At 41.0% G+C, this 27,003-nt stretch overlaps 1 protein-coding gene across 10 annotated transcripts in view; it reads right to left on the bottom strand.

The window, feature by feature from the left end:
- Positions 1 to 27,003, bottom strand: part of rap1gapb (RAP1 GTPase activating protein b) — a 139,408-nt gene that overhangs the window by 32,197 nt on the left and 80,208 nt on the right. For 3 of the 10 annotated variants that reach the window (XM_065955110.1, XM_065955108.1, XM_065955111.1), the window contains 4 exons: positions 18,435 to 18,519; positions 3,541 to 3,588; positions 1,873 to 1,911; positions 1,486 to 1,671 (listed from right to left, as the gene is read on the bottom strand). In XM_065955110.1, coding sequence (XP_065811182.1) covers positions 1,486 to 1,671; positions 1,873 to 1,911; positions 3,541 to 3,579 — 264 coding nt within the window. In that variant the 5' untranslated portion in view covers positions 3,580 to 3,588; positions 18,435 to 18,519. Of the gene's footprint in view, positions 1 to 1,485; positions 1,672 to 1,872; positions 1,912 to 3,540; positions 3,589 to 5,241; positions 5,278 to 8,312; positions 10,646 to 18,434; positions 18,520 to 27,003 lie in introns of those variants that run through there. The other 7 variants (XM_065955103.1, XM_065955102.1, XM_065955105.1 and 4 more) reach the window with 7 other exon arrangements.

Raw genomic sequence — 27,003 nt, forward strand, 5'->3', positions numbered from 1 at the left:
TGCTGATAATGTGTCCTTCAGTTAAGAATCATAGAGCATCATATGGTGACACTAGTGTTGTTTTGATTACTTGAAATGCACAAAAAGTGGTTCATAGGCGAATGAAAGGAAAACATCAGGAGAAGAATTATGCATGCAAATGCTTTTATACAGGTGCAATGTGTGGAATAATTAAGTAACAAGCAACCAATCAGACTCTGCAGCAGAGGGGAGTGTCACGTAGCAGATCAACATACCGGGGCTTTCTTTAAGTGGGCTTGCTCAACAAAGCCTAATGCTCCAATAAGAGATATCCGGTCGCAAGAAGCTGGTGAAGAGTATTTTGGTTTTTTTAACTGAGGCTTTCTGCTTCAAGCCGTGTGGGCGCTCAAATAAAAGGGGACGTTATGCACGTCATTTCATCCGCACAACAATTAATGATCACCAGCTGTCTGTTTCTGTCAGACTGAAATAATGTGAAGTGATGATGAATCCATAAATGTTATTGCAGTGAAACAGCTCTGCTGCTGCCCAGACGGAGAGGGACACTGCAGAAAATGATTGTATTCATTCATATATTCATTAATGAGTAGGTTTTACCGTAGATTAACCATCAATGCTTCTTGTTTGTTTCTATTGTGACAACTACACACAGTACAACTCTTACACTTCAGCAGTGATACACAAGATTTAAGCAGAATAATCAGGAACTGTAATGAGGTCTGACTGCCTTTCACTTAATGAAAAATGTGTGGAAATAACTTCAGTATTTGGCCCAATTGTAATCAGTTTAAAATGAGATAATACATATGACTCAATCTTGTTGCGCGGCCTATGGTTTACTCTGTGAGAATGAAAAGCAGTTGTGGTATCGATCTGTAAAAGTGACAGGGATAAAAAGGTTGCACACAATCTGACATAGATGATTCTTTGTCTCAGTGTGCACCTTTTCAACAACGTCCCTAAAACATGTCTGGGAAGTTTCTCGCCAAAAATCATCTCCATTTGATCATGTCTATAAACCCCTCTTTTTCAGCCTCCTCAGAACAGGCTGTTTCTGTGTCTGTAGCTTTAAATGTAAATGAGCAGTCTCTGACCACGCCCCTCTCTGGAAGGACTCGGGGGGGCTCAGGCTTTCTTGCTTCATGTCCGATTGTTTATGTTTAGATGGCAGACTCAGAGGGCAGAACAAACACCTAGCTGTGGGAGTGTCATCACCTGGGGGAGGGGTTACTGCCCTTTGTGATGTCATGAAGGGAAAATCTCAAAACGAACACACTTTTTTCTTGGACTTTTGCATTATATAGGACCTTTAAGTTACCCAAACCATCTATTTGTGAACAAAATTTAGACAATTTCTTGAAACAGAAAATTTTCAAGCGCCACTTTTCTTGACTGAAACAGATCTGGAGACATCTCAACGCTAGGACGCAAAGGTTTAAAGAGAAATACATACTTTTTCTCTGTAGTATTGCATAAAACCAACCCCCCTGTTCCCATCCTTACTTTGCCCATGAACTGCTTCCTGTAGATCTTGGCCATGCTGTTTGTCTCCAGTTTGACTTGGGAGGTGGGACAGGGGGGTTGTTCTGTCTCTGGTGTGTCTTTAGGCTCATGGTTTGTCCCCTCGATCCAGTAGCCTCCAAACTGTGGCAGCAGGATGAGCGGAAAAGGGCTCCTGCGCCCCAGAACCTGAATGGAAGTAATATGAAAACAAATTTAATTTAGCATTTATAAATCGGTTAGTTGTACAAAGCTCAACATTTACTTGTATTTTTGCAGAAAATGTATGCTTTATTTTTCTTATTTAAACTCTGAGCCTTGCAGTTTCTGACGTCTATAAAATATAAAGTGCAGAGTGTGATGGATTTGTGCAGAGAGGACATTATTTACCTCGTGAACGCTGGGGTAAGGGATGTAGTCCTCTTCTGTCTGCAGGGAGAGAAACAAAAATGAGTCATTCTGACAAACAGCAGCTTCAAGTCGTGCTTTCAGTTTTGGTTCTTTGAGGAAAATAACAATGAAAATAAAAAACCCCAGCTGTGACAGAACATTAACCATACTGTCATCCAGTTCTGCATTTTTCACGGTTACATTTGTTTTACTGCAAACACGACAGAAGCCACATTAGCTGTCTGTCTGACAAAACGAAATCCTTCCTGCTGAAGACATTTTGTTGGCAACAACCAGTTTCTGAGGTTTGAGTCTACATTCACAGAACTTGTAATAAATTGCAAGTGGTTTGGGATAAGCTGACATGTTTTATATCCTCCAAAGACTCAGTGCAAAAACGATTAAGTATAGAGATAAAAAGGGAACATCACCTTCTGCGTTGGAAGAGAAACTGAATTCTGCCTCCAACTCAAGAAATGTACTTTCACTTTCTAGTCGCTTATGCATTAAGAGCTATTAAAAAGACATCATCAGACATCACATAGCAAACATTTCCTCTCTCCTTTCACCCTGTAGCTGTGCTGTGGCATTTATCTGCTGTGTTGTACAACTAAAACCATTTTGGAACGTTATGCTGCGATTTCCATCTTTGGCACAAAACCAAATTTCCCTCAGTTTCAGACGTGATTTTCTCCAATTCTCAACAAAAAGCCTTTCGACAATCCCCGCAGAGCACGACTGGACTTGTTCCATTAGAAGTAAAAGGCTATGTGTGAAAGAAGTGAAAGCAAGATAGTTTGACTCTGTTCAAAACCAAGTGAAAGCAACAAAAAACTTTGTTAAACAAAGTACAAGCGTTCCTATGACATTTCATTATAGGTTCTTTGGAAACCGCAAAGATGATGCAAGGAGTCAGATCAACAAACTAAAGAGGAACCATCCTCTAGGTTTCAAGGATATCTGTACAAAAAGTGTATCGCTATCCCTCGTCTGGTTCCCAAGACATCTCAATAGAAACCAATAACCCCAATCAAACGTTGTCGATAGAGGAGGATTCAGTGGATCTCGTTGAGGAACCATGAACGTGTGAACAAAATTGAAAGGGCAATTTTTAAATGTTTCATTGTCAGTTCAGAGCTTAACTATTTAACTAACCAACAGTTATGTTATGGGGTGTATGTTGTTACAGCAGCATTTTAAATCTCACGGTTTTGGAATGAGGTGGTCAGCAATCGGAGATGAGTGTACGCTCAGATTTCCACAGACTTTTCTTCAGTAGCTATTCCTGCCTTTATATTTGAACACTAAGCTGTAGCTGCAGATAACTTTTTTCTTACTCCAAAACCACTTTACACATATAAGAGGTGGCTGGAACACCTTCCTGATTCTTGTCAGCCCCCTGCAATAAATCACTTTATTTTCTTCTTTCAGACGATTACCATCTATTGCCCTTTCTGACTGGACCTCAGAGTGTTTTCTCAATGCCACCTACATCAGCCTTTCCAGAAAACAGGACATTTTAGGATTTGCACTCCTAGTCCTCGCTGTGCACCTAACTCAGCCAGAGAGCATCCTAAAGCCTGTCTGACAGCTGATAACGAAAGGTTTTTAACTCTGATGCTTTACCACACTGTGCTCCGTGGGGAGAAGGGAGGATTTGTGACTCACTTTGAGCGGGGGAGGGAGGGAGCATCTTTGCTCATCCATTCTGCAACCCTGCAGAGAGAGAGAGACAGAGAGAGAGAGAGAGAGAGAGAGAGAGATGAAACAATACTGAGGGAACAGGTGAAATATCCACAAAACACTTCACACCTGCAAAGATAGACAAAGGAGCACATTACAGAGCGTTTTTTGATTTTGAGCTTTCTTGACATTATTTGTGCGGCAGCTCAGTGGCAATAATTCATGTTGACATAACACAAGCTCGACCACCAGATGGGCCACATAAACAGAAAGTAAAGGAAGTGATATATACGGGGGCCGTTAGGAAAGATAAGCAGAAGTCCATGAGAGCAGGGAAGGTGTTTCCATCAAGCCAAACTTAAAGGCCTCATCAACCACAGTTTCTTTTAAAGGCCAAAAACTGTCAAAACAAGGCTTACAATCCAATCTATCCTTATTCTGCCACTTACTCATAAACGCTGACAGTTCCTAAAGCACTGAGCGAGAGAGAGATGAGTTACTCAGCATTCCTGATCAGTGGCCCCTGTTATTGTCCAAAACCCTGCAGCATGACTTGAAATGTATATCAAATCTGATGTACTGTTTCAAGGGAGGGGTTGGGGGATTGGAAAGCACTTTTATTAACTTTGAAGACGAGTCTGCAGTTTTGTGTTTCTCTTCCTCATTCTCCTGTTGGAGAATGTATGTTACTAATGTTAATGCTACTACTGTTGTATTAATGCTTGGGTGAGTTGCTCCTGTGCTGCTCAGGTGCTTTACAACCAGAAGTAAACAAAGGTTTGAACCCCCCCCCCCCAAAAAAAAAAAACCTCCCCAAAAAAGCTCCAAAACACACTAGACAATACTGTTAAATGAGCGCATTACCAACAGGGATCTCCACGGCTAGAGAGCACTCTTTAACACACATGTTTTCCATTGGCTTCAGCAGTAAAACTAAAGAAAGATGTTGTTTGATGCTCACCACTTCAAACCTTAAAAGGTTTCAGATATAATGATTCTTTAAGTGTTTAAGGATCCTTTTTAAATTAACCGTGATGCAGCAAAGCCAAAGCTGAAAGGTCGATTTCATGCCGGCTTTACTTGCCAAGGAAACACAAAAATACCTTTGTTTTTTTGCAGAGTGCTTTAGTCCAATAACAAGTAAGAAAACGGTAGGAAACTGAACTATAATCATGAGTAAATAGACAATATGTGGATGCCTTTAGTGGCTGATCTAAAATCCACTGTTCCAGCTTCTGGTTTTTGAAAATAAATTGACATCCAGGGCCAAAAAAAAAACTACAGCTCCACAAATCCATCTCGGCACATTAAAAAAAAAAATCCCTGAAGAAGAAAAAACTACACAGCTGTGCAGAGAAAACACTGAAGATTTGTTCAGCACATCTCTAAGCTTCAGGTTTGTAAAGAAAGGCTCGAGCTATCACTACTGCAATTACAAAAAACAACAACACATGATCTGCATAGGAAGGGATACACGGACAAGCATTTAAAAAGTGCCGCAGGTGCAGAGTTGTGATCTGGGATACAAAAATAGCAGGAAGAGCAGAGAACAGAAGTCCAGAAATAGAAGCATGTGGATGTTCTGTGTCCAAAGAGAGTGAAAGTCTGAGGACGGCCTTTGATTAAAGCTTGTGAGAAAGAGTTTAGCGAGTACAAAAGTTAAAGCCCCGGGAGCGTTGACAGTACCTGCATCCTCTCGATCATGGCAAACAGGTCAGAGCTCTGAGGGAGAGAGTCGACACAGATCCAATGAGGGAAAAAAGTTTCATTGATGTGTTGATGTTTCCCTGCTGTCTTTGCTCAACCTTCATCTCAAGACATGAACCCTCCTGTTTTTAATCTTTGACAACCCGTCTCATTTTTTATTACATCCCTAAAGAACCCCCCCCCCCCCCAACCCACTTGACAACTATCTCACTGAGACTCTTTTTCAGCTCCAGGAGAACGGTTCCTCTGCACTTGAAGACAAACACTCTGAAAAACAAGCAACTCTGGAGGGAGAAAGAGCCGCAGAGCTCAGCGGTGCTTGTCACTGTTGCTACAGCCAACAGCTCGTGTGACGGCCAAACTACACTGGAAGACGCTGTGATTTACGAGGCTGAAGCTCTCAGGTACATTAAAGGGATTTTTATTAAATTGGGGTTTTAAAGGAACAGTAATTTATTAATTAGAACTTATTAATACCAGGAGTTTGCGGTTGGCTTGGCCCTGGTCTGAAGAAGCGGGCTGAAGTTAAGATAGAAATCTAAGCTATTTACCACTGAGGATGTGCAGGAAACAATATGTTTTATGATGTGCAGTGCAACAATAAGTAGGAATTTGGCCTGGTGTGCTTTGGCGCCCACCGAAGGTCGCTGACACCAACAAACATACAGAGCCTCCATGACAGACACAACATGTTAATCATTGCCATGGAAACGCCGGATGTTAAGTCAAAGACCGCTGTTGCTGTATGTGCTGCTGTGATAAAAAAAAACGTCATGTGTGCACACGTTGTGGATACATTAGCTCGTCTGTAAACATTTTCTCTTCCTCAGGTCTGTTTCGCCTGTTCGTCTTCACTATGGTCAACTCAGAGTTTGTTTTCATCGGGGGGGGGGGGGGGGAGTAGCAGAGACTATCACTCCCATTATTCCCCGCCAGCGTCGACATCATATCATATTGTTATTGTTTTGATGCCCCCTGGTGGTGGAATTTACATTACATTATTGTTTAATGAGTGAACCATCAAGAAATCCCCTGATAAAGAGTGTGTGCATGGCAGGAATAATAAATAAGCTGAACTTGATCCTCTGAATACTTAGATTCATGTCAGTGGTGCAGTGGTGTTCTGATACCTGTGCTTCTCATTAGACAAGGACGCTTCAACCAGTTACTGGATTTATAATTACACCTCGACCACGCATTGCCACAGAGCACAATTAAGTGTGTTTTCTAATTAACCGAGGCACTGTAACAGGTGAAGATAGAAGAAAAGAGCATCAGGCACGCATGTCTGCATCTGCAAGAGGCCATGTCCAGGATTTGAATCGGCTCCAAACCCAAGCTGGAGAGGATCTCAGCCGCCGCGACGGCACTGCTTGTTGTGGGGGCGAGACCTCTGCTCACCATGTAACACAAGTGGACTGAAGTGCCAAGCTGATGTTTCCGCATGACAGCTTATATTTACTGCCGGGCTCGAAACACACACACACGCACACACACACAAAGCCTCATAACGAGAAAGCTTACCTGTGCATATAAACATTCCCTCCTTTACTTAAACACACATGTCTAAACACACCTATATATTACCAGCCATAAAACGCACTCCTCTCCGCTGACCCCGACCTAGTAAAGCCCAAGGTGCAGCCTCGGTCTGTTGTGGCATGTGAAAAACAAACAGTGCCATATGATATTCAGAGAGAGGGACTGCTCTCCCGACTGCAAAACAAACATCAACAAACATGGCCTCACGCTGAGCACATAATCAACCACGCAGACTGAGAAAGGTTGGGATCCACACACCTGGGCTGTGGAGGTGCGTGAACCAAAGCTGTTGATGCTGATGTTTAATGCAGAAGGTGAAGGAGTATTTCCAGTTGTTGGCACTGAATTGTGAAAGAATAACCAATAGCTGACATCAGCCTCCTTCATATATATATATATATATATATATATATATATATATATATATCTCTCTCTCTCTCTCTCTCTCTCTCTCTCTCTCTCTCTGTCTCTCTCTCTCTTTATATTGTCTGCGAGTACCCGTCATTGTGTAAACGTGCCGGCTCACACACTAGCTGTTTTTCATCCTTCATGTTTTTTTCAGTTAGTAATACTTGTAGTTTTCTGCCTTTTAATCCTACAGTGTGTTGTTTATATTGATTGATGTAAAACAAATGTGGTCAATTCTTTTTAAAATAGATGACTTGACTTAACGTTATCGATATGGAGTATAAACAGTACTGTCAAATGAAGACTATGATAAAACTTTTGCAATTGAAGTTGTCTGAAGAGTATTTTTTTTTATTTCAACTGTTATTAGTCACCATCAGAATGTGCATGTCCAAACACTAGCTTTATCATTATTTCTCTACAGATGTAGAAGAAGCTTAACTAAGTCTTCAGATAGCCTTCTATTTGCCACCATAAAGTCATCCATGTCCATCTGTTAGCTTTAATTTGCTCTTATGTTATACATTATTATTGTTTTTAGTGCAGCAGAGAATACAATCAAACTGCCCTCGCGATCTATAGCGGAAGTGAAAGTTGTCTAAAGATTTTATTCAGACCTTATTTCACCATCATGACGGCGAGGCTTTTATCGACATGTTTTTATTTTATTTAGGTTGGTGGTGAAGCCTTGCTTTAGTGTAATGACTTTCTCACGACTGCCTTTCAATCCTATGATGTGTGCTTGATTATTACACAAACCATGCGGTCAGTGCCTCTTAAAATGTGCTCTCTTGAAAACTGACATGACTGTGCAGATAAGAAGGATGAAAAGTACTTAAACATAATACATTTCAAGTTATCAAGGAAAAAGAAAAGATAAACAAACACAGCTGATTCTGCCTCTGCGCAGATCAGATCCGAAGCCCAGGCAGTGAAGCATGTTGCTATCCTTCTGTACATTGAACAAAAATCCAATATCTCCTTTTCTGCAGCACCAAACAAGTATAAATCTGTCTCTAAGCCACATTGAGAACTAAACAAGCAACAATAACAGGAGTGAGAAGAAGCTCTCACTGCCAGCGAGTGAAAGAAATACTCACATCACTGAGACATCGTCTCCTGAGAAAAGGCTTACTGTGGGGACTGCTGAGGAGCCCGTCCAATAAGGTGCTCTTGGCCACCCTGATCTCAGTCATTATTCCACAAGCACTGATGCGGGTGAGCTGACGGTAGCGCTGGGTGTTGATTTCACTAAGCCACGAGGAGAGACAGCGAGATTGACAGACACTGTCGCTCAGGCGCTTAACTGAGAGGCTGAAGCTTGATGGCCTGCCTATCAGAATCCATACATCAGCGTGTGAGCATGTGCTGTAATGTGAGGATTTCATTTCCTTCCTTTTTTTTTTCATGTCCCCCACCCTGTGACAGAGCACATGCACACACACACACACACACACACACACACACACACACACACACACACACACACACACACACAGCTGTTCAAAAGGAAGTGGTCGGAGGGGGTGGAACAATATAATATCCCCTCCCTGTATGCTCGGAACTGCTATCTTCTCTTTTTGACACACACACATACAGTACGCACACACACACACACACACACACACACACACACACACCACACACACACACACACACACACACACACACACACACACACACACACACACACACACACACACACACACACACACACACACACACACACGTATGGGAGAACTGCACAGTTCTCTTTTTTGTTCAATATGCAGAGGCTACTTTTCCTATTTTCTCCAGTCTCATATTACTCAATCAAATCTGAAACAGAAAAGACGAAACACTTCCCTATACTTTTTACCACACAGTCACCAATCTTTATCCTGAAAAGCAATGTCCACATATTTTACAGTTTATGTCAAAGTCAGCTCCGTGTGTTTTGTTGAAAAGTAGGTTTATAATCCCGGCAGTGCTCTTATAGATTCAAAGAGCTGGTTACGAGCTTTCATGCTTCTATTTCTGTCCAAGCTCTCATACACTTTGCATGCTGGAATATGTTCAAAATCAATGCTGAGTAGCATATAGGAGTAACACAACCGCTGCTGTGGGAGGAAATTAAGGGGCTGCAGGCTCACCCTGGATGACCTCTGCAACCCTTCCAGCCTGATTTCATTCCCCAGCCTTCAATTAGAGACGCTTTGTCACACTCCTCTGGGACTTATTCAGATGCACATGCTATCTTTAAGTGTCTGCATGAGACTCAACAGGCTACTAACTAGCTTCAATGTAAAAAAAAAAATCTGCAGCAAGATTAATCACTTTAGTCGCTCCACTACTCCAAGTCTGACAGTTTCCAGCGTGTTTGAAAGTCAGGTGACTCAGCAGGAAATTAAAGCAACACTATTTATAAAATCACTTTGGGGCACTTAATCGCTCACCGAAGGTCTCCGAGTGCAACTGCACTGTTGTAAAGCACACACAGTGCTGTTACGCCTCCACCTCTTAGACCATGTGCTTTACTTTACTAACAGAGGTGCAGCCAAGCCAGCAAAGACGTTAGGAGAAACCAAAAAAAAAGACATGTCAATTTAACTGGATTTTGCGTTTTCCATTGTTTGCAAAGTGTATGCATGTGGATTACAGGATGTGTATTTGTATTCCTCTGTTGACATGATATCTACTGTCCGTGGCTAATGGCAACATCCATCCATCCATCCATCCATTTCTTGCGCTTATCCAAGGTCAGGTCGCGGTGGCACTAGGGGCAGTTAGTCAACCCAGACTTCCCTCTCACCAAGGTGAGGGGGGATTCCGAGGTGTTCCCAGGCTAGACGGGATATATAATCCCTCCAGCGAACTCTGGGTCTACCCTGTTGGTCATGCCCGGCAAACCTCCAAAGGGAGGCGTCCAGGAAGGAATCCTAATCAGATCCAAGTCCAAACCACCTCAACTAGCTCCCTTCGATGTGAAGAAGCAGCTGCCCTACTCCGAGCTCCTCACCCCATCTCTAAGGCTGAGCACAGCCACACACCGGAGGAAGCACATTTCGGCTTTTTGAATCTGTGATCTCATTCTTTATGACCATAGATGAGGGTTGGAATGAAGATCGACCAGTAAATCGAGAGCTTTGCCTTCAGGCTCAGCTCCCTCTTCACCCCAATGGTCCGGCACAACGCCTGCATAACTGCTGACACCGAGACAATCCGTTTGTCAATCTCACGGTCCATCCTACCCTCAATCGTGAACACGACCCCGAGATACTTAAACTCCTTCACTTGGGGCAAGGACTCACTCCAAACCCAGATAGAGCAATCCACTGTTTTCCAGCAGTGAACCATGGCCTTGGAATTGGAGAGAATAAATTTATAACATGCTAGATGAGCAAGGTATAGACATGCGGTTTGCAAAGTATGAAACAGAATGTATTAGAATGTGAAGTAACATAGGGTTTATGACGTTCCTGTTTTTCTCTGTTTTAAGGACCTGTGTAACATGAAGCGGAACATTTTGTCACAGAGGATGGCAAAGATAGGAAAAAACGTCCAATAACTATTGCTCCATTGGTTTGGACTGGGCATGTTGTGTTTGTTGTAATTGGTTTGTGATAATGCATATCTATGACTGCAGCCACTACTTGTAAGTTAGCCCATACAACATGAGAATTTCATTTTTATTTCTTGGCCTTTCTTTCTTCATGCTGTTTGCCTAGATTTCTTTGGTGCTGCAATTACTGCTTATATTCCCCTCCCCCTCCTTCACAGTACTCCGACAGTCAGGTTTGAGTAGCCATCATAATTGAATGTCAACAGTAAAGAAACAAGTGGAGTACTCTGGGAACTCAGCATAGTAATACATCAGGCACTTTTCACAGCATGCATGCCCTCTGTGAGGAAGCAACAATGTGAAAGGCTCCTTGTGTTATCACTTCCACCAAGGGAGATTTGTGCGACAGGCAAGCAGCCCAGTTCCCTGCATGCAAGCCAACCTTCGCACCTCCGAAATCATCTGTGCACGGTTAAGCCCTGGTATGACATGAGAAAATTTACATAACATAGATAGAGGAAGACAGAGGAGGGAAGGAGGAGATAAAGAGATGTGGGCTGGAAAGGGAGCTGTCATTCTGGGAAAGCAGTCTTTTCTGCGCTGCTCTCTCCATCGGGCCAACATCAGGTATCAACAAACACTGACCTACTTCTTAAAGAAAAAATATGCACTACTGAAAGCTTTCTGGTGGAGAGATTCTCCCCAAATATGTTAAACGTTTTTCATTTCACAATTTAAGATAAACTCAGTCAGCCAACCGTGTGCATTGATTACCTAAGAGAAAGATTGATGGGAAGTTCCCAGCAGGCAAGGTGGTTAAATAGTTTTAATAAAAAGATTTAACATGGGAGGAGTGGAGGTAATTTCAAGTAGGGCTGTCACAAGTGGTACCAGCCATCCACTTCTCATTTAAGCCAAATATCTGCCACCAGAAGCACAGGAGACAAGAGTTTGGATCCTGTGTGTAACCAATGGTCAACATTGAGTTATTTTTTAACCCGTCCGATGACAATTTTCCCTTTACTTACCCATTTAGCTTTAATTCCCATCTGTCTGTGTTGTTAGCCAAATGTTAAAACTCAAAGAAAACAACGAATAAAAGCACCTGTATTTGACCACCTGGGATGACAATGCATGGGTTATACTGCACCAGAATGGACGACATATTCTCATCTGAGGTTATCCAATAGGTAAGCACCAAAAGTCGTTTATTTCAAATTTTTTTTTTTAAGGTTCAGGCACAAAAACATAATTTACAAGGTGAAAACTAAAAAAACGAAATGTAGCTTTGGTTTCACACAGGACCTAAACCCAGATTTCTTTGAATAGGTGCTATATTGTTTGGCCAATTTAACGGCAAGTCTTTAAGGTTATTACTGGCAGTTTCTTTTGAGTGTCTAATATTGCCGTGGAGGGGTTCAAAATCAGAGTTGATTAAGCCTGATGCTTCCCATGCAGACCCAGAAATGGACTGTGTGTCTGCATGAGACAAAGGGTAGAGACAAAGAACCAGGATTGAGAACAACTGCTATTTAATCACAGTCTAATTGTGAGGTTACTATTCATTATCAGTGATCTCTTCAGTCATGTCTAGACCGGCTTAAGGTGAATGCCAAACTTGGATTTGAGAACATTCATAGACGAGGGCTGAATACTAAAGTCATACCTTCCTGATAGACATGTCTTTGTTTTAGTAATAAAGCATTCGGATTGTTAAGCTCTTAGTGTCATTAAGCTCTATCAGTCTGAAAAGTCAACCTGCTGTTGAATTTTCCATCTTGGCTTTGAGTGACTAAAGTATGTGGTGGGATCTAATGGAACAATATACACTGAAAAATCACATGAAAGGGATCTCAGAACCCATCGACTAGTGTCTGACAATGTTTAAACTCATTGGGCCTTTATTGTGGGGCATATCTATTAGCTCCAGCCTCGAGGTAAAAACTTGCTTTCTCGTGTCCTGGTCAAGAGTTTAGACTGGAGACATAGAAATTGAGTTTCAACTTTTCTCCTTTAACTTTCTCTTTTAAAACTCTTAATGCTCAGGCACAATCAAAACATAAAGAAGTTATAGAGCCTTACTAACCCTCTAGAGCAGTGGTCCTCAACCAGTCGAGCCTCAAGACCCACCAACTTCTCCTTCATGAAAAGTCAATTTCTTCGATTTTTTTTTTTTTTTTTCAAAAGAATTGTGAAGTTTGGATGTCAGTCAGTACAAAGCATGATAGAACAAAAAAAACTGAATGAATCAAACTTCTTAAAAAGCTCTTCATTTACTTTTTGACGGCATTTTTTTCTTCCAGGCACACATTGCGACCCACTAAATACCCAGTTTTTGGTCCTGACCCACCAGTTGAGAACCCCTGCTCGAGAAGATTTCCCTCCTTGTGGTACCCTGATATCTCCAAGAGTAATATTAATGGTAGAGCCTTCAGTTATCACACCCCTTTACTTTGAAATCATCAGTCATTGGGTCAATGGGTGCAACATTTCAGACTGAATTCACACTTACAGATATACTTAAAAAAGCGTCATAATCCTTCGATGATGGATCATGTATTCAGGATTGTGTCCCACTCCCACTCCTTTGCTCTTGACAGATTGTTTTCCTGCATCCATTGCCCGTTCAAACCTTCCGCATCGATATGCAAACATTTATTCCTATTTATAGGATTAACTTGGAAGTGTCTTTGTGTTTAGAATTTTAAGCTGCTCATGTTTCATCTCCTTAACCTCTGAGACAATAGGGAGCCACTTCAGTGAATATACTACCCCTTTTTAATGCATGAGGGGCTGCGACGTACAAATCACACTGAGTTGGTTACCAGCAGTTACAGTGTGTTTGTGTGTTAGTGTGTTTGCTTGTGTGTATTTATGAGCCTTAGTAAGAGTGCACAAGTGAGAGTGGCTGACTGATTCATGGACTGAAGGACTTTCTTGGCTGAATGGCCAAATGATTAACTTTAAAATACAGCATGTGAATGAATATGTATAAAACAATTAAAACCTATTGCCCGAAGAGTCCAGAACTTTCTCCACAGAAATAACTTTAGAGCTTTACTCTTCAGCTCCTGATGAGCTGAATAGTAAATATTTGACTTCAGCACTTTCTTAACTCCTCACGACCAGAGCTGCGTTTGAATTTCCGTGGACAAATTGTCAATGATTTGCTTTCAAAGCAACATCCACACGCCTACTCACTCCCTGTTGCTCCATTTATGCTCTCTGGGGTTAGCTGCATCCTCAAAGGCAATACAGTAAAATGGAAAACTAATCTTCAAAGAGACCCAATCAATGGGCACAGAAGCCTATCATTTCAGCCAAAGAAAATCCGCCCGGGTCCATTCATTAGGTCTGGCTCCAGAGAGAGGAGCCTGACCTTCCTGTGGTCACTGGGGGCTGGGGGGGCACAAATGGAGCTCTTGCAGATGGCTCCCTTCACCTCTTTACTGTCTCAGATGAGCTGGTTGATTGCTCGAGGGGTTAAGGTCTACAAACCTGCTGCTGAGTTTTCTGGATTCGGAGGTGCATCGAAGACTCTCTCCTTTGAGAAAAGAGCAGCAAGCAGCTGTTTCTCTATAAAACATAGGATATAACTTGTATTTTGAGATCGACCAAGCATTACTATGTGTAATGCATTGTCTATTATCCCCGTATCAAGGACTTAAGAAAGTATAAACCTTGTGCTTTGAGCTCAAAGCAGCTCAATCCATAATTATCTATTGCTGATGTAGAAGATGAGGGGAGCTGGTTTTCTGATTAGTGAAGAAGTGCACCATCAATAAAGTATGTTAATGCTTTAATTCTCAAAATGATATAAATTGATGCTTCTGGATCAGAGAATTATTTTGCTTCAAGTGCTCTTTTTTTTGGAAATCCGAGCTTGCGCCTCTCTAACAGCACACAATGAAATTATTTTTATTTTTTATTTATCTTTTATTTTAGCAGGGAGGACCCACTGAGACTGAGGTCTATTTTCCAGGGGTGCCCTGCAGCAATACAAAAACAGAAACAGCACAAATATAAACGTATTAACAGTTAACAATAATAGCATCTAGACACTGAAACACATATTCATACATGCAATTCATGTCCATTTAAATGAATTCACATTGTGAAACAGTTGCAATTTCCTTCCTGAGGTAGTTTGGATACCAGATCATTTCAATTTTTTTGTACCAACCATAGACTGTATAGCACATGGTCGTAGTCTTAGTGACATCATTCTCTGGCTTCTGAAGAATAAAATTGAAGCCCATTGGTGGCCATATTGGAATTGCTGTCTTAAACCTTCGGTCAACCTAACCGACAAAGAGCTGAAGCTGAGGCGGGCCTTAAACCTCCTGACAAACATCTTCAATGAGCCTGCCTTATGAATAACTGTTATCCTCCATAAAATATAAACTGATGACTCAAAAAAAAGGAAATTGCCACTTGGAACCAACTTGTAGTCTTCAGCCAAATGACATACCTTAGGAGATATATAAATATATATGATTTCCTGATCCACAAAAAGCTCCATACAACTTTCTGCTCACATGCCGTAATGCTTCCAAGGACCGTGAAATTGGTGGAGTTCCCTTTTTAGACACACTGAATGTAAGACTCATTGTGGTTTCTATCACATGTATGGATCCTTAAAGCATGTGTGGATGAATAAGTGGCTTTGTAATTTAACTGAGCGATCACAATGTTTTAAACCCTCAGTCCATCAGCTCTGATACCATTTATACAACACACTCAAGAGATTGCTTCGATAACTTAAGATCCAAAAATGTGCAAAAATGAATCTTCAACTTTAAGGCCAACATTAGTAGAAATGGTATTTCCAATGAAAAGACCATAGCAGCACTTTTCAACACTTCAAAGACAGTATAATGACTATAACATAGACCATTTGATGTATTCTCTGCATTTCCCTGATGTAAATGTGCCTTGAGCCCTGGATCAGGTCTATTCTTTGGCTGAATTACTGAAGGGGCTTTAAAGCTCAACCACTGGCCATTTATTCAGCAATAAAACTGTAAATAGTTTCCGTTTTGTTTTGGCTCCTGACTTTAAAAAAACAATTGTGTTCAAAATATCAGCAGTTACAGTGTCTCCCTGCAGACATACACAAGCCATTCTGACACCTGCAACATGAAACTTGATATAAATCTCTTACAACATTCAATACTGAAGTCTAACATTTACCAAACACAAGCCTGCAAGTCTACTCTGTGCTGTGTCACATACACCTGCTTATAATGAATCCCTTGCAAATTGTATTTCCACTGCATGTGTTACAAAAATAACACCAATGTGTCTCCTATGGTATGTATGTACCAGAGAGAAACAACTGCTGCAGATCTATATTTGTCACAGAATGCCGCTGACAGAGGGCATAGACCCTTCTGTCAGGCACAGCAGCAGCCTGCGGGGTTGGGGGGGATTTAGAGGCACCTTTCACTTGGGTGTTGCAGCTGAAGGATATGAGGAGCTAAAAAGAGGGAGGAAACCAGGAGGGAATTAAAATGCACAGATGCAACGAGGGTGGGAGTGGACGTAACACTATTTCAGTGATGAAAATAACTCTCAGTCCTGGACTCGAGCTATCACAGATGCCAAATACTCATCAGACGTACTGCTTTAAATGTTACTATCTGCCGACTAAACCCATGAAAGACCAAAACCAGCAATCTGTCGCACTTTCTTAATTCCTTAAAGGTGGCCCAGTTCTTACTTAAATACCCTTTTTCTGAAATTTCCTTTAATAATGTCGAGCTGAATTCTTTCCCTCACGTTAAAACAGTGGTGCACAGTCGTTTTTAGCATTCGGCACACTCAAATTGGGAAAAAATAATAATTTATTTGGTGCCATTTTTGGTCACCAATTATCCAGTGAGTGAGTATTTAGATAGAGCCATAGAGTCCTTTATTTATCCCTGCAGGGAAATTGGATTTATAGTTATGATAGTGTATGTGGGATTTAGGACCTACACAGCCTTACACTTTAACATATTCATTCATGTGTAGTTCTATCAACGGTGTGTTGTGACACTGATGTGAAAATAATTTAGGTCCAAGGAACAGAGAAATAACATAATGCACATAAGGCTTTAGCTAGCAAGGGAATATTTTTAATTAAACTTCATAGTTTGTTTTGGTCTTGGATTGGTTATCATAAGAAAAGTACAGAATATCTACTGACCAATCATTTTAATAACTTATCATATAGGTCACTAGACATAACTGATATACATTAATGTCTGCATTATTCTTAAGGGCCTGTGTCCAGGCTTGTTTTGAGCTGGCAGCGCCCACTTTCAACTCAAAACCAATCAGCACTCAGCGTCCTGAGTGTAAAAACGTTCTCAGTGTCAGCTGTTTTTCGTCGCTGTCCTCAGAGCGCTCTCAGTTGAAAACAGTTCAACCTTTGGAACAGGGCCATGCTCGTGAATGTCACTTCTCCCTCACTGACCAATTAAAATCAAGAAGGGGCGGGACCTCTGATATTAGCTTTGTAAACAACAATGGCGGAGAAGAAACTACTGTTAAGTCATCTTGGAGTTTCCAGGTCTAGAGTTGCTGCTGATTCCAGGACACGATTCCCTAACATTGTTTTTATTTTATTTATCGTTTATCATTTCCTGCTGATATTTCCTTGAATAAAAGCAATTTTTAAGCACACAGAGCTATCTAAAAACACACCTAATGGTCATTACAGAGGGAAGTGAAGGTTCACTTTCCAAACCTAACAATACAATAAACACCAGAGAGCAGCATTCTGAAACTGAGGTTGTGAGCGTTGCCAGGGCAAGAAACGGTGTCAGTGGACACAGGCCCTAATTAGAAAAAGTGTCATTGGCAGCAGACATTTGGGCTTTTCTTCATAGTAAAGTATATCCTTAGGTTTATCGGTCAACATTAACTTTGATCACGTTTTGTGCATTAGTGCAATCAGTGTTGATGGGTAATCCTGCTTGTGGAGAATTTCTAGCAGTAACTAGATGAACAAGGATGCATTTCACCCAAGCAGCAACAACTGTACCAGCGTTTACCCCAATGCTATTCTTCATTTTGTAAACCTGCCAAAAGCAAAGAAAGCTCATAGCATGCTTTTTATTTAGAATAAAAGATGTGTAGTTTAAAGGCAGTTTACAGTACAAATTAAGGCACAGATTAAACTGCCAAACTGAAATAGGCTCTTGTTTATCAGGGCCAGCAGCTCAATCTCATAATGGTGCAGATTTTGCTTGCTGCAGCCTTTCCGTTGCCTGCTTGATTTGCTGTACTGAATGAATCTTCATTTCAACTTTTGGTAAATATAAATAAATGTAGTAATGTAAATATAAGAATATGTTTTTGCAAATACGGAGGACAGTGGGTTTTGTTGTGTTGTGTACATCAGAAAACTGTTTTATTAAAGAGGATCAATTACAGCCAGAAAAAGCCTGTTTCAGTGTTTGTATGAGGATTTGATTATAATAGGGACTCTGGAACATTTTTTATTATACTTCAAAATGTCTGCTTTGAAAATGCCTGACTGTGTGAAAAATTCATTCATCAGTTTTTGATTCAAGCCATGTTATCAGTTTCACATCCGTCAGATCAGATTTGTAGCACTCTCCCTCTCTGTGTCAGATACCAGAGAGACCTGACCGGAGAAAGAGAAAGGCAACAGGTCAAAGACTCGTGTTACCTTAGAAAGAGGAAACGGATGGTGGGAGTGTTCGAGTGAGGGCTCTACTTCATCAGAGATGCGAGGAATCCTTCCATCTTGTTTCCTGTGAGTCAGAGAGGATGGAGGGGAGGGGTGGGAGGGGAGAGATAGAGAGGGGAGAGAGAGAGAGAGAGAGAGAGGGGAGAGACAGGTTACGACTGGCCTGAAGCGAAGTTTCTTATTTAAGCAACATGACCACAGGAAAATGTCTACAACACAACTGACTCATCCATTCAGAGAGGATCATTGCACTCTCACTAGAATGTGAGGGTTGCCATTATTGCTGTCCTGAAATATTTCCTACAAACTTAGTGCCCTTTGTATAGATCTTAGCTGCATTTCTTTTGGCTTAACAGCATCAAGGTTGTCTTCATGTGTGTAAGCATACCTGACCAATAACGCTGATTCTTTTTTTTAAGGTTGAAGGGCAATAAGGATCAGAGGCCAGATAGTCAAGAACAGACATCAGGAAGACTGCTCAGAGGAAGAGGGGCATGTCGAAATGTAGAACAAAGTGACACTTGATACAGAGCAGGGGAAGAAAAGAACTCTCTTTCATCTCTTAACCCGCTGCCCCCGCCTCTCTCTCGCTTTATCTGTCCCCCTCACCACTCTCACTCCCCTCCTGTTTCTCTCTCTCTCTCTGTGATTGGAGTGAATTACCAGCTCGACCAGGATTCTGCTCACAGCATATTACTTCACACTTTGTCTCACACGACGCTCAGCCGCTAGAACTGGCAGCCCGTCTGTGCATGCAACCTGTTCCCCAACCTGCAGCAGAGGGCATTTCTAAACGCTGCTGCAGAGCAAAAAAAGACAGACTCAGAACAATGGCACATCTGACTATTCGCTGAGAATGGAGTGAGAATTGGTGGAGAAGTGCACAATAAGCCTATTTTCACTATACCAAGCCATCCAACATAGCAGATTGGACAGTGTCCTACTGTGTTGTAAAATCAAGCTTTGGTACCACTGAAACACAGTTATTGTCCTCTGTCCTCAAGCTTCTTTTTTTGATGTGGCGTTGACGTCCATCACTGAAGTCCCAAAAGTCAATTTGGGTTGGAGGATAAGGACAGAACAGAACTTTCCTTTGTGAGACCAGGGAATCCTGTGTCAAAGAGAAGTTACCTTTTTTTTAAATCACACAAAGTTACATTTGTAAAGACTCGAGATGGAGTCCTGTAGAGTTGGAAGACATAGAGGACAATGACTTCTCTTCTCTTTTATCTGTCAACTCGCTTCGACAAGCTCGTCAGGTCTGTGCGGTCGCTGGGTGTGAAAGATTGACCAATGATTCTGGTGAGGATCAGATCAACGCCAGCGAGCATGACAACGTCAGGGAGTCAGAGGCTAAGAAGAACGGCTTCTGTAGCTTCTTCCGCAGGTAAGAACACTATAGCTAACTAGCCAGCTGAATCACAACAATATATTCCATGGCAGCTGGAGGGCCACAGCTATTTCCTGCCAACGTTTCTCTCATTCATTTCTATTCTAATAGGAGGTGAAGTCACATCAAACAAGCAGCACTCTGTAAATGCCAAAACTGACACTAGAGTGACACGTTAATCTTCATGTTTGTTACGTTGTATGTTGTTTTGTCCCCCTCTGCTGGTTGTAATATGTAACTGTTTGTAACCTGTTGACTGATTGCTTTTGTCTCTCCCTCAGGGGTGTATGGTTGGGGGTAATTGAGGACGGTGCAGATAAGGAGGCAGAAACGGCCAGGCTCTCTCTTATTCTCTCCTTGGCTCCTGAGAGTCACAACAAAATGTCTATTCTGTGTTAATGTTGGCTGAGTAATCTCGTAGAGGGTTTATCCCTTTCTCGCGGCTTTGGTTCAGTGATTTCAGTGATCCTGTGGCTTGTGGTAGAGGGCGAATGCCCGGTCCGACGGCCCTGCGTGGGCTGGCTTGGGTGACTGACCTTTGCTTTTTGTTTTGTTTTGTAAACTAGACTTCCAGCTTATAGTTTTGTTGTTTCTTGGTCAATTATTAATGTTGTTAACAATTTCGGATTGTGAAAATAAACCTTTTTCTTGAAATTATTTAACCTGACTGGTTGATTTTTGTTCGACTCCCTGTAAAAGGAGTCATTAATTTAGGGGTCGTAACAACATTTTTAAGCTAAGGGCCACCGACCAATCTGCTGTATTAGTCATGTTTTGAATAACAACATGCTGGTACACTCACATATTCCCTCCATTTTCTGTCCTCGCCAACATCGTAGAGTGTTGAAGGTTTAGAGGCATAGAGATTCAATCATTTACAGGAGCCCTTTTTTCTGCACACAGTCCATTACCAGATATTACAGATTGAAATGCCTTGTATGTACAAAACCTGCAGGGAATCTACAAGTCTGAGTAAACAGAGCTGCACTTGCCTTATGACAGCCTGCTGACCTGGAGTTGAAGTCAGGAAATCTATTTGTAACATAACAGATACACTGATGTTCTTTGTTGCCTCTGATCCCTGTTGAATCCCAGAAAAGACAGAATAAAGCTGTCTGATCTTTAGCACAGCTTCCTCAGCTTCTCAGAAGCGGCATGCTTCTGTAGAATGAACCATGTTACGTCTTACATATAAAGCTACAAAAGCACAGGGAAAATATGATGTAAAAGTTGGTTTCCTGTCTCTAAAATCCGCCCAAAGGAACAGACTGACTGGGTTTGATCAATCATGCGTCTGCCCCCTGTAGACTGAGGTGGCGCCTTGTTTGACCTTTTACATGGTCTTGTTTGAATCTGTCTAAACTAAAAACTATAATAATGGGAGCCCTCATCATTTTTCAATAGAAATCTTGCATCACTACATTTCAGCAATCTGGCCATTGCTGAAATAGACCTTTGTGGAAATACAATGCATAGATGATAAAGAAGGAAAAAACCCATCTATGCACTGTATTTTCATTGAAGGCAAAACTAAACAAAAAAACATGTTCTCTGTGAAGACAAACAAATAGGCTAAATATAAAAATAAAGAATTTCAAATACTGTTTTGATGCTTCTCACTTTTCTTTGTCAGATTTAGGGGAAATAATCCTGCTCTACCACTAAGCAACAGCCAGTATCTTGCTTTGTTGTAATGCTGCTGTTGCTTGTATGTCAAAGCACTTTGTAAACCTATGTTTTTATATAAATAAAGTTATTCTTATTATTATAGACATCAACATCATAAACAGATCCGTGTAGACAGTGGCGGACACAGTTCTTATTCTAATTCAAAGGATGAAATGTCCCATGGTAACAGTGGTCCTCACTTATCAAACGTACGTACAAGAGAAAAATGGGTGTACGCTCAAATCCCACGCCAGGTCTCAGTTTGTGTACGCACGTTTTCAACTCAGTGTGTACTTGCAGTGCAGTGAATCTGTCTGTGTCAGAGAGTAATTAGATCATACTATAACAGTGATAGATAGAGGTTCACAGATTTACTGTAAGATAAGATATGTCATCTAAAATGTATTTTATATAACGCTCCATCTTCAACGATCTCCGTAGGCTACAATTCTTTTTAAATAATGTTGAGCAGCGCGAGCTGTCAGGTGATTTCTTTAGTTGTGTGTTATATTTGATGAATTAATGTTGTTTTAATCGAATTACTTTAACGATCAGAGAGGCTGCTTTCAGTAATTAAGCCTACATGTTTATGCGCACAGGAATATCACTGCAGAAAATGTTGAGACAAATTAAAACAGAAAAACTAAAAACAGTTACTTGAAAAGGTCACTAAATACAACGTTTAGCCTCTGAAATAAGAATACATAACATCAACATTAGATCATAACTAATCGTTATGTCCGGATATTTAAATAATCAATACACTGATGTGCCACATGCCTTATTGCGCACAGTAGACCACATAAAGACATCTGGGGGCTGTAAGACGGAGTCAGGACCTTCTTATATGTAAATGTTAAATTCTTATGTTTGGAAAGTAGGCTAATCGGATGAGAAGTGCACGTTACACAGCATTTGGTCAAACACTTTATTCATTTGATGCAACACGTTTTAGGTTTTAAGTCTCATTAACTGCAAGCACGGAGCCTGTTTGTGCAGCCGACGTTATCCGACAAAAATGCAGGTTCGTCTGTACCACTTGTGCCTGATATTGAGGCTGAACCGATGAAGGAAGCCACTCGCTCCTCTATCTGGGATTATTTCAATTGGGGTCCGAATGGCCTCCTCTGGTCACGGGAGTTGATTCTTTTAAGACCCGCAACACTAGGATATATTGTAGCGATCGTATGGTCTGACCACGTTTTTTAAACTAAAAGTATAAAGTTGTGATTATATTATAGCCTAGATTATTTACGTAACATATCACAGATGTTTAAATTAATTATTAAAAACTCTGGTGGAGTTTGCTTATCCACACCAACACTGTTGAGATTTCCATGCAGGCGCATTTCTTCTGACACCCTTTAATCCTACATTTCAGGCTGCCAAGCAACACAATGCTATTCCTCTTTACTTCAGTTATGGTGTCTCAGGTCATATCTCGTTTCTCTTTTTTGCCGTATTACGTATCTCCATGCCGTAAACTCTGGGGGCGAGGACAGCTGAACCGTGAATATATATAGTTGCGTGGTATTTAAATGACGATCTTTTCCAGCCGCCACACTTCAACTCCCAGTCCACACACCATGTCCCACGTGGACCCTGTCGTACAATGATTTCTACACCCAAATCTGCACTGGTTTCTACACCAGATTGATAAGTGAGTGTATATCCCTGACTCCTTTCAGTCTTATATTTGTTTCATCATGTTTTACCCTCTGTACAGTAAATATAAGTCACCTTCTGGATTTTATTTAGCATGTAGACAGCGAACCCAAAACCTCCCATGTGCGACTTTGTGATCCGTAATGAAAGGAGAAGCACAAAGGTGCAAATCAATCTTGATTAGGAGACGCCACAGACAGAAAGATGACGGCTGCCTGACAGCCTGCCACTTTCACTACCGCTGGCATGCTTGGTGGCTCTCATCACAGAAGATGAATACATTTTCTGCGCTGTGTGTGTGTGTGTGTGTGTGTGTGTGTGTTTATACCCGCTCTGAATTAATTTACAAGACAGATAACAGAAATATCTGGTGCAGGGTAAATGCTAGGTTTGACTCAGAGAGAGATTTTAGACTGGCATATTGTGATGAACACAGAGACTACACGTTATCAAATACCAGCATCCTGACATATGACATGATGATACTATGTGATATGGATTTATTAAGTCTCATTTAAAGGAGAAATAATCAGTGATTCTGAGAAGACATTAAGAAAAACTGGTGCAGTAAATATATTATAAACATGCAAAGTGTTGAGTGATAAATTACAGTCCAATGGATTTACAAAGTGTGGATGAAAGCCGTCAAACTGTTAGTTTAGGAAGATGAACAGAATCCTGATTCAAGTTCTTCTGTTTCATACAGTATACTTTTTTTGTAATCTTTTGTGCAATTTCAACATTTATCTGCCATTCTGAAATCACCAGTTCCCATTGGATCACCATGCTGCGTAAATCAGTCATTATGATAATCCGATCACTAAGCTTAAAGCCATGAATGGTGATGCTTATTTAATAAGCACTATTTGTTTAGATATGTAATTTATGTACCAGGGGCATGTATAAAGTTTTTAGACTGGGGTGGCCCAACTAGGGATAAGCCTCATGCAGGGGGGGCATGAAGTTTGTGTCAGGCTAAGATGTCCAATTCAATATTATCACCATTCTCATTACATTTACAAACCAGGATCTTGTTGTGACTGTTATTTGTAGTTTTATTACCTAGTGTTTCATTGCTCTTTGTAGTTTTGTTTTCTGTGTTGTTTAATTAGTTTCTTTGATGCAAAAAAAAACAAGTGTTCCGTCATGATAAGACAGCTCTTTTTGACAAATGTGGCGCAATGTTTTTGTGTGTTTATTGAACAGGACGGCAGAAGAGAGACATGAAATGTTTGAACACGAGAGTGGGGGGATGACATGCCGCAGATCAAATCCACGGGCGCCGCAATGAGGACAGAAATGTGGTTTGAAGTCGAGGTCAAAAGCCGCATTAGTTTGAGTGCTGAGATCAGGGAGGGGCAGGGGAGCACGGGGGACTTCTCTGATCGGTAGATGCTGCCCACTGGGAGATTTGAATGTTATGGCTTCAACAAACGGCTCTATGTTTTTGCATTTTAACAATTGCCATTTTTCACAGGAAGCCACTTAGATTTCCGTTTAAATCATCTCACGCAATCCACTTGACTCCCAACAGTCTGCTTTAGCAACCCTAACCCTTTATAGGGTTTGGTGACAAAATCTAGCACCACATATGTCACCAAACAGATCAGCCAATAGAACAATTCAATTGCAGAAGCCGGGTCTCAACCTGTAGAGGTCAGTGGCTATACATATGTCAAACACAATATGAAGAATTGAAAAACTTTGTACTCAAATGTCAAGATTCAAACCAGAACAGATTAACAACGCTACCTGATACCCACATTAATAGGTTTTCAGCTGAGAGAAAGGGGTCTGGGGGTTTAGGCACTCTCTCTAAAAACTGCAGTATGTTCTAATGAGCTTTGGACCTGTAGCCAGTCTCAGGTCCGACCTGGGAGCAGCAGCCAGGTGGCCGGGTCAGGGTGTCATATATCGACGTGATGATTGGCACACTGGAGGTTTATAACCAGCAGCACATATCCATCCAGATTTAACAATGACAGAGGAGGCTACTGCAGAGCGTTCCTAATATGACCCCAGGTGAAAGGTTCCTTCTTCACACAGCTGAGTTACTTCTATGAGTCTCATTAATGTAAAATAGCCAATGAAAAAAAGGGAAGGGGTGAATCCTAGTGTTTAACACCGCTAAGAGGAACAAATCGCTCATGTCAATATAAACCAAAGATGTTTAATCATCTGCCTTCCTGGGCCGAGTGTGCGTGCACCACAAACATTTGTTTCTTTTCTGACTTCTAGCTCATCTAGCTCTCTGATAGACGGACTGTGCTCAAACTGCTATCCTATTTTTCTCTTCACTTCGAAGTGGAATTATTTGTCTGCAGTCGTATAAATGTGTGTCACCTAGCAACATCACATATCTCCTGAATCACTGAAAAATGTAACACCTGAAAAACAAACCCTAACCCCACACTCAATGATGAATGTTGGCATTAAATGAAATGATACTACCAAAGTCATGAGTCATCTTAATGTAATATGTAGTTTTTCAGGAGAAAGAGCAGTTAAAAAGAAAAGAAAAGATGAGCCCAAAGTGTCAAAGCATATCTTTGACTCTTTGCTGAATAATACATATACTTCACATTATACTGAGGAAATACATTATCAGACCATCCACCAAGGCCAGCCGAGGTGAAAATAAATCTGCAGTGTTATTCCAACATGCCTTCTACAATCATGCATTGTAATTTACATATACTTTGTATTATATTTCAGATTCTCATCCCACTTCTAATCCCCTGTAGAGACCAAAAATAGTATTTCCAAATGCTCACATGAAGCACCAAAGCAAACAATCTGCCAAGGACAAATGGTGAACTACGTCAGTGCACCAGTGAGCCAAACTCCAAAATATCCGGTCTTCACCTTTAAGCCTTCTCCCATTTATATAAAAAAAAAGATGTTCATATGTTTATTTCTGGCAGAAAAAAAGTTTCTAAATCAGACACAAAGCATCCTGAAACAAAACAAAAAACAGCCAATTAATCCCATGTGTCCCCCCCCCTGAATGCTGGGTCATGAGCTCTGATAACGATTCCAGCTTTATATAGTCCAATCATGGCTCAGGCTGAGGAGTACCTATAAATACAAATGAGCTGCACATTACTGAATGCTCTGAAAAACTGAATTTAAAACCTAAATCTGAGTGGGAAGGTTTTGTAGCGTTTTGGTGCAGTCAGGGAGTGCTGGGGGTCATGGTCAGTCAGTTACAGTATGAGTAAGTGGATAATGCCAGACAAGGTGTCCATTAATTCCTGACTATGGACACCTCAAAGGGCAATATCCCACTTACATCATGGTCACTTGCTTATAAAGCACAGTTAAACTTTTGATTTGCTATGTTGTTGTTCTCTAGGATATACATTTGCCAGATTTAAAATGTTTTAAATCAGTATGAAAAAAGTTCACTGTTACCCATGCATCCATGTGCATTAATTTTAAGAGATTCTCTCTGGATGTTCCTGAGATGTTGCTTCTACATGAATGTGATGGGAAAATGGGAAAAAAAAGGATGTTAACTATAATATTGTGGTGTCAAACTTAAGTTCATCTTTGACTTTTTTTTACATCTAGGATTTTTTCCCATCAGCTGTAACATGAAATGCTGTCTTAATTAGCGTATCCAATCTTAAGTTATGGTCAAATATTTTTGAGAGATCATAGTGAGCTTGAACTTTGGCCTTTGACTACCAAATTCACATCAGTTTTTCCCTGATTCTAAGTAGATGTGTTTGCCAAATTGTAAGACATTCCCTCAAGGCATTCCCAAGACATTACATTTCCAAGACTGGGATGGAGACAAGAACTGACAGCCAGAAAACATAA

The sequence above is a fragment of the Labrus bergylta genome, chromosome 5 (assembly GCF_963930695.1).
Source record: "Labrus bergylta chromosome 5, fLabBer1.1, whole genome shotgun sequence".
Lineage (NCBI taxonomy): Eukaryota > Metazoa > Chordata > Actinopteri > Labriformes > Labridae > Labrus > Labrus bergylta.